Source organism: Salvia splendens, chromosome 3 (genome assembly GCF_004379255.2).
Source record: "Salvia splendens isolate huo1 chromosome 3, SspV2, whole genome shotgun sequence".
In the NCBI taxonomy this organism is placed as follows: domain Eukaryota; kingdom Viridiplantae; phylum Streptophyta; class Magnoliopsida; order Lamiales; family Lamiaceae; genus Salvia; species Salvia splendens.
In genome coordinates, this window is record NC_056034.1 from 32951489 (window position 1) to 32959373 (window position 7885).

At 38.1% G+C, this 7885-nt stretch overlaps 2 protein-coding genes across 2 annotated transcripts; one reads left to right on the plus strand and one right to left on the minus strand.

Moving 5' to 3' along the window:
- LOC121795711 (leucine aminopeptidase 1-like) lies at window positions 1-4986 on the minus strand. Its single transcript, XM_042194291.1, has 10 exons — window positions 4777-4986; window positions 4124-4535; window positions 3846-4040; window positions 3484-3709; window positions 3239-3365; window positions 3016-3111; window positions 1081-1158; window positions 760-820; window positions 430-617; window positions 1-350 (listed from the first exon to the last, which is right to left on the minus strand). Exons 1-10 carry the CDS (start codon window positions 4984-4986, stop codon window positions 222-224), a joined length of 1722 nt encoding a protein of 573 aa, XP_042050225.1. The 3' UTR covers window positions 1-221.
- Window positions 4987-5177: 191 nt separating this feature from the next.
- Window positions 5178-7140, plus strand: LOC121795712 (26S proteasome non-ATPase regulatory subunit 9-like). Its single transcript, XM_042194292.1, has 5 exons — window positions 5178-5333; window positions 5413-5473; window positions 5609-5713; window positions 5958-6285; window positions 6853-7140. Exons 1-5 carry the CDS (start codon window positions 5193-5195, stop codon window positions 6872-6874), a joined length of 657 nt encoding a protein of 218 aa, XP_042050226.1. The 5' UTR covers window positions 5178-5192; the 3' UTR covers window positions 6875-7140.
- The last annotated feature ends 745 nt before the right edge of the window (window positions 7141-7885 follow it).

Below are 7885 nucleotides of genomic sequence, written 5' to 3' on the forward strand. Positions count from 1 at the left end.
TGGCTTGTGAGCTTATTCCATATCATCTCCTGAATGAATCAGATGCCAAAAAAATTGTTGGAAATTCAAAATTGTATACTCATAATGAATTTAACCTAACTAAAACATAGCTGCTACAATTTAACCTCTACAATGTTAACAAAAAAATAGTATCCAAAAAAGATAGTAGTATTAAATAAAAGGGGACTACTTATATAGTTCCAATATAATCATTTTCCCAATTAGGAAGAGTTCTTGATTACCCATTCGACCAATGTTGAAACCCCGAATCCAGTTGCACTCTTCTTCTTGTCATTCCAAACGGGGCCAGCCATGTCGATGTGCATCCATTGTACCTTCTCATCAACGAACTATCCCACAAAACACAGTCTATCTTTAATACAATGGGTTTAGCAAGACTGGCATTCAAAGCTGAATAGAAAGCAATACCTGTTTCAAGAAAAGAGCTGCGGTGATGGCACCACCTTGACGACCTCCGGTATTTACCATATCAGCCACTCCAGACTTCATGGACTCCCAGTAAGCTTCCTCCAACGGCAGCCTCCATAGTTTTTCCCCACTATTCTCTGAAGCTCTTGACATCTCTTCTGCTAGATCATCGCTTGGCGTGAAAACACCTGTTTATTTTTTAATGAAATGAGCAGTGTATTTTGGTCTGAAAGAATGACTACAACAAATCGATTTCAAAAGGTGGTGTAGCATCTCTAGCTATTCATGTATGTTACTATAACAGAATCTATATAAACCTATCTAACATACCTGCAATTGAGGGTCCGAGAGCCACTATACAAGCTCCTGTGAGTGTAGCCAAATCCACTATCTGCACATTAAAATGCTTGCTACTCAACCACAAAATACAACAAAAGTAAAAAAATGCACGGTGATTCTCTGCGAGTAGGAAATGAAAGCATCTAGCAAGCAATAAGCATTTCTTCAAGAAATATCATAATGTTTGAACCGGAAAAAAGTTCACTGGATTGCAAAATAAGCCAAGGACTCTAGGATAATAATGTCTTATGTTGCCTGTGTCTGTGAGAAAATGTCACTGAAAGCATGATGAACAAAACCACCGTATTATACCTTCTCTGCACCTTGATTACAAGCATATACCAAAGCATCAGCAAGTGTAAGTCTTCCTTCAGCATCGGTATTGTTTACCTACAAGGTTGGGTTGAGGGTGAAAACCATCAGTGAAGAAACCTTATTGAATGCTAACATAAACATGCTTGGTCAATATTTTGGGACTTTCAGACAGTACTTGTCTGAACTGGATCAAAATGCTAAAGGGAAGGAAGCTGCTTAATAGACCAGATAAATCTCCTCCTATGACACTACTGCCACTGGAGTTAATTGAATACTGTGTATCCTATCTGAACCAAGTTTAAATTACGGGGGTTAAGTAACACAGCCATGACTAGGAGAAAGCTACAAAAGTAACATTTCAATGAATCCATTCAAATGGGAATTGCTATTATTATTTTAAGAAAACATGACACAGAAGTGTATCTTAGGAATTATACAACATATTACTATGCATGATTGTTGATTTTATAGGAATGACTCACGAAGAGTCATAAATCCAGGTGCGATTCCCATAAATGATGCGGAATGACTCACGAAGAGTCTCATTAACTGGCATGGATCAATTAGGAATAGTTTAAAGGAAACAAATCCATGTTTACTTATTAATCCTACAAATACAAAACCCATTTAATTGTAAAGAAATGAAATTAAATCCTAAAACATGTTGTCTAAGAATTAGCTACCAAACTTCTGAGCTACTGCTACTAGGAGACAATCGTCAGCTAGTCCTGTCACTCCTCTTTATTCACCTCATACCTTGTAATTTATTCCCTTATCCAGATCTAGGATGTTGGTGTGGCCGATATCTATCTAGATCAAATGATTTAAGTGAGGACAAGAAAAGAAACCTCCTACTTGTAGAGCTGAGAATTCGAACCACTCCTATGATCTAGGATGCACAAAATTTCTCCTAAAATCTACTACGTTTGTGATCTGAACACAATTATGCACAGTTGTTATACTAATGAAGTAGTTTTCTTTTCAAAACTCTCATTTCTATAAAAGACAAATACGCTAGATTATCAAAGGAAGATTGGGTATTAGGCCCATGCTTAATTACAGTAACTCATAGCTTAATTCAAGCTAAGTAAATATTAATGTGTACCACTAGTACACTATAGAAGTTAATTTATTTGTTCTCGTGTTTGAGATATATTTATCCACTAATTATTTATGCATGGTGTTGGTTATATAATTAATACTCCATCTCATAATAGATGTAACACTGGTGATGACACGAGATTTTAGGAGATATTGTTTTGTGTGTTAAATATATTTTTATGTAATATACTATTTTCAAATATTGATGTGAGAGAATCATTTCCAAAAAAGAAAATGTGACATCTTTTGTGTGACAAACTAAAAAAGAAAGTGTGACATCTATTATGGGACATAGGGAGTAGTTTCTATTACCAAATAATGGTTTATTCAAAAATTATTATTTGTTATTCTATCTGGCCAGGTTTCCATATGAAAAATCATTTTTCTCAAACGCCTATTGAAGATAGTATCAACCCAAGTTTACCAAGACAGTATTTAGTCTTGTACCAGACCAGTGTCATTCATTTTCAAAAATTAGAAAACTTTTAGACTAATTATATCTAGGTTGTGAACCTTATTTTACTTCTGCAAGGTACTGCTAAAAGTTCCTTTAGTGACACCGACACTGTCAACCTACAATGCAAAAGAACTGGAATAGTTTGCTCCTTTATAAGTTCTTGTTTGAACAACATAACACACGAGACAATAACAAAATACTTACTTCTCAAAAAAAACTGAGAAATAGGTTATACAATACAAGCAGCTCGAAGTATGCTTTTTATATATAGCCTATTAATAATTAATAATATGACCAACACCATGTAACCTATACGAAGATGAGCTGGATCAACAAGAACAACAAATTTGCAATCTATGGGAATGAGAAATTACCTCAATTGTCTTCCCATTTGAAGCAGTAAGGATGTCCCCAGGACGCATACCTGTTCCACTTATCATATTCTCGCAAGCGGCAACAATGAAGTGAACCTGAATATACATAGTCAATTGTCAAATTTATTTCTAATCTATGATAACAATAACAGGCAAAGTCAATCAAATCAAATAAATCAATCAAGTAAAGCCAGGAAGAGAAAGTTAGGAAGAGAAAATGCACCTCTACCCCGTCAGGCTTGATTTTGCCTAGAGATTTTGCTGCACCCAATACTGCTGCTGAACCTCCCATGTCAAATTTCATGAGTTCAATCATACAACCTGGCCCTGTCTTGATATTGTAGCCACCACTGTATTGTAAGGAAAACATCAAGACAAGAAGATCTGATGAGCATATAAATATGGCTGTTCTTGTTCAAATTTTGAGATCAAAAGATAACGATCTCTTTCTTAGGGTATAAAACTTACCAATCAAAAGTCAAGCCTTTTCCCACCAGGGCCAGCTTGGTTCTAACTGTTCCACCTGGAGGCTTGTAACATAAATGAATGAAATGTGGAGGATTGCATGATGCTGCGCCAACAGCTAAAAAGGACCCCATTTTCAATTCCTTGCACTGTTCTTCATCCAATATTTTAACCGTAAACACATCACTGTGGTCAGATGCAATTCTTGTGGCTTCTTCAGCTAATACTCCTGAATAAGAGTAACATTCAAGAAACAAGTGAGATATGGAGAACTACAGATCATAAAAGTCTAGCAATATGAATGCCATGAGAATAGGGTTAATATAAAAAAAATGTTATTGAGGAAAACAAATAATGTGACAAACCAGGTGTGAGTACATTCGCAGGAGCATTCACTAGCTCTTTTCCCAAAATGATCCCTGAACAAACATCTTCGGCATATTTGAGTTTTTTATCAATCTCAGGTCCAATACCAAGACCAAGAATGTCAATTGATTGTAGAGCAGGTTTCTTCGATTCTGATTTGAATCTGTTATCATCAAATGTCCCCAATATAGCTCCTGTTTAAAGTTCATGGAGCAGCCACATTAACTACAAACAAAGATGGACATTTCTACTCTAGCAATCTTGAAAAAGTACATACCAGTAGCTATAGCTGAAGCAGTACTTGGTTTCAGTTCTGCAGCAATTCCTTCGGATGAAGCAAGTGTGATGGCAACATTACTAGCCCGGGAAGACTTTGCTGCAGCAGCAACAGACTCACCGAGACTGCGGTAAGCTGTTCTTGCCGATGCTCCTCCAAGCCCAATCAAACCAACCCTTTTAGACCCAACACCAGGAAGCCTGAGAACTGTTGATTGTCCAGCCTTCCCAGTGAAATCTTCCTCCGACGAGGTTTCAGATAACAAACCCCCCAAATGCAAATCCAGCTTTTGCAGTATTACATTCTTAAACGCCGAATTTTCATCCCTCTCCATGTCCTTTTCCGTGACGCCCACAGCAAGTATGTCTCCTTTCCATTCTACCAAGTCTATCTCTTTTGCCGAAAATGCGATCTTACCTCATCCCAGCAACACATCAAATTAGTTAAGCCGATAACTAATATCCTCATTAAATTAACATGCCAGGTTACATATATGAGTCATATTTCATCCAAATCAGTTGAAAATTAAAGTGAAATACTATCACAATCAAATGGAATTAACATGAAACCAACATTATCCCAATGCATCATTATTCACAGCTCCAAACAAATGAGAGAATTGATAATCAGTAAATTCAAAGCAAAATGAATACCTTTGGCGGATCGATCTGTTTGGGTTGGGTGAGACCAAGAGCTGCTCGAGTAATGGAATGCGCCATGCGCATTCCTCTCCAAGATAGACCGAATTCGAACTTAGTGAAAACAGAGGCGGAGAAATTAGAGTAAGAAGACGAGAAGGAAGATGAAGGCAACGTCGAGGCACGAATAGTAAAGGAGCTAGAAGCTACTCTAATGGCGGCCATGCTTTGGAGAAACAAACGGATGCTGTTAAATTTATCTCCATTATCTATCTATTTGGGGAGGCAAATGAGATAGTTTGAAATTCAGGGGTAGAAATGTAAAAACGGTGGCTTTCTTTCTACTCTAGCCCCTTTTCATCGGAGAATCAATTAAACCCTAGCTAGTAGAAAAAAGTACTCAGTAATCAATCAATTGAGAACAATTGAAGATGGTGGCGACGAATCTGAAAGCGGAGACGATGAAACTGATGGAGAAGCGGAGTGGAATAGAGGAGGAGATGAATGTCATCATCGAACGCCTCTGCCAGCCCGGCGGCCCTGGCCTCTCCGGCAACCTTGTCGATTCCGAGGTATTATTTCTTCGTCTACAGCAGTGAATTGAATATGGAGATTTTGTAGCGGCTTGTTCTGAAAATTGAGGTTTTGCAGGGGTTTCCGAGGACAGATATTGACATTCCGACTGTCAGAGCTGACAGGCATAGACTTGCTGGTAATGGCGATCTCTCTGTTTTGGATTGAAAACTACAGAATGTGAATTGGCTTTAATTTTTGTTACCTGTTAACAAATATAAGTTAGGTGTTGGGAGAAGCTCTCCCTTTACTCACTTTGTTTTTGCTGGTGCAGAGTTGCGTAATGATCACAAGGATATAACGGAGAAGATGAGCCAAAATATTGAGATTCTTCATTCTGCAAAACATGCTACAACCACTTCATCTGTTAAGGATTCTGGTTAGCTACTAATTGATTCATAATAGTATGTTGTTTATTGGAGTTTTTGATATGTGATAGATGAGTTATTCACACGATCACTTACGAGCCTAATTAAGCGATGGACATGAACTGAAAGTTAATTGATAGCACTTTAACAAAACACACACTGGAATTTATTCTATTGCTAATGTCGAGAGGTTCATATATTCCGTGTGTTAGTTAAATGGCATAGAATTAACTGCGTTCATATTTGATGCCGCAGGGCCAACTGCTGGCATGTCCGCGTCCCTTGACAATTCTGTAGCCATAGATGCTTCTAGTGCCATGGATGCGGATTTTGACATCGGCAGAGCCTTTGCAATTGTGGATGAAATTACTGAGTTGTCTCCAGCTGCAGAAGATGGTTTACAACTGGGCGATCAGATTCTGAAATTTGGGAATGTGGAGAGAGGTGAGAACTTGCTGCAGCGGCTTGCTGCTGAAGCTCAAAAAAAACAAGGTGAAGCTGTCCCCTTGGTTTTGTCGAGGCAGGGTTCTCTGATTTATCTGACTGTAACTCCTAGAACATGGTCGGGTCGAGGTTTACTGGGGTACGTCCTGCTTTACTTTTCTTCTTAACATCGTCAAATGTTCACTATTTGCCTTACCTTTCATTGCTGCAAGTATGGCATGTGCCCTAACAAATCTTCGAAAAACTCTTAGTGCAGTATATTTAGTCAATATATTTAGTCAATATAGTAAAACATCAAAGCACAAATTATCTATATGAACCTGATGATTCACAAGAAATGATGCTGGTTTAACAAAGCATGAATTCAAGCTTTTATAAGGAATATTTCTCTACGCGCGTTAGTAACATACTATTTCCAGCGTACTTGCTCAATTATGCATCATTATAATTGTTTTCTTGATGTGCCGGTATTAGTTGAATCACCAATCTCTGTTTCCGCATGTGCGTAATATTCTATTTCCTCTGGGTCCAGTCCTCATGAGCAATCTCTAATGTGAATCCATATAGTTTCGTTTGTATTCATCGTCCTCGGTCCTCTGCTGCACGCACGAGTTTCACATTCAAGTTTGCATGAATGTGCTACTGTTTAAAACATTATATGTTCACGTACGCTCGAGCTAGAGTTCTAATCTGTGGATTTTCGCAGGTGCCATTTCCGGATCTTATGATGACGTAGTTATGCACACAACTCCTTAATAGTTGGGACCGAACTGTCTGGAGGGAAAAGAATACTAGGTTTTTATGTGCATTTGAAATAACTCTGTCACTTGTACTTACGAACGATTATGTATCGTCCTGTTTTTGCGTCTCAAATGTCATTTGGCAGGTAAGGATGTGATCATATTGTTAGGCTATCTATCCTTATATTGAATGTAACAGCTAAACTCGTAATACAAGGTGAAAAACTGAGTTTTGGAGTGTGGGGGCGTGAAAATGTGCTTTGGGATTCGTGTAACAAGCCTTTTATACCTAGGGCCGACTTTTCAATGTGGAAACATTGTCGGTCAAACCTGGCGAGTCGCCAGGTTTCGTGATTGGGCGAAGCTGGCAAGTCGCCAGGTCTCTATGGTGATTTTGCACTAGGACCCTAGTGAGTGGTTAGGTTCGTCGTGTTGCGAAGCTGGCGAGTCGCCAGCTGCGTACGACATTTATGTGCGTGATTCTGGCTGGTCGCCGACTTCGTCTTCTTGCGAAGCTGGCGAGCCTGTTGGGCTTGACTTTACGCCCTTTTCGACTCTGGATCATTCCTTTCGCCTTTTAAGCCCGTTCTTAACTCATTTTTTACACATTCTTCAAAAAGTGATCAAGATACCAATATGATAGAGAAGTAGGTATAACAATGTACAATATACAAAATATGATCAAAATCAAACACAACTACTCTCTAAAACAATGCAAAAACCAAGTAAATCAATAATATAAATAGCATTATATCAAAGAGGTATTCATCACACAATATATCACACGCGAAACAGATTCACCAAAGCTGATATCAAATATGTATACTCTCTACACTTATCATGTAATTATTCTACTATCTCTCTACTTTAACTATTTATTATTTCATATGTTCCACAAAAAGACGTCACACTTGTGGGACGGCACAAAATTTTAGGAGGTTTTGTTTTGCGTGTTAGATGGAGAGAGAAAATATAATTTTTATATTAATGTGAGAGAAC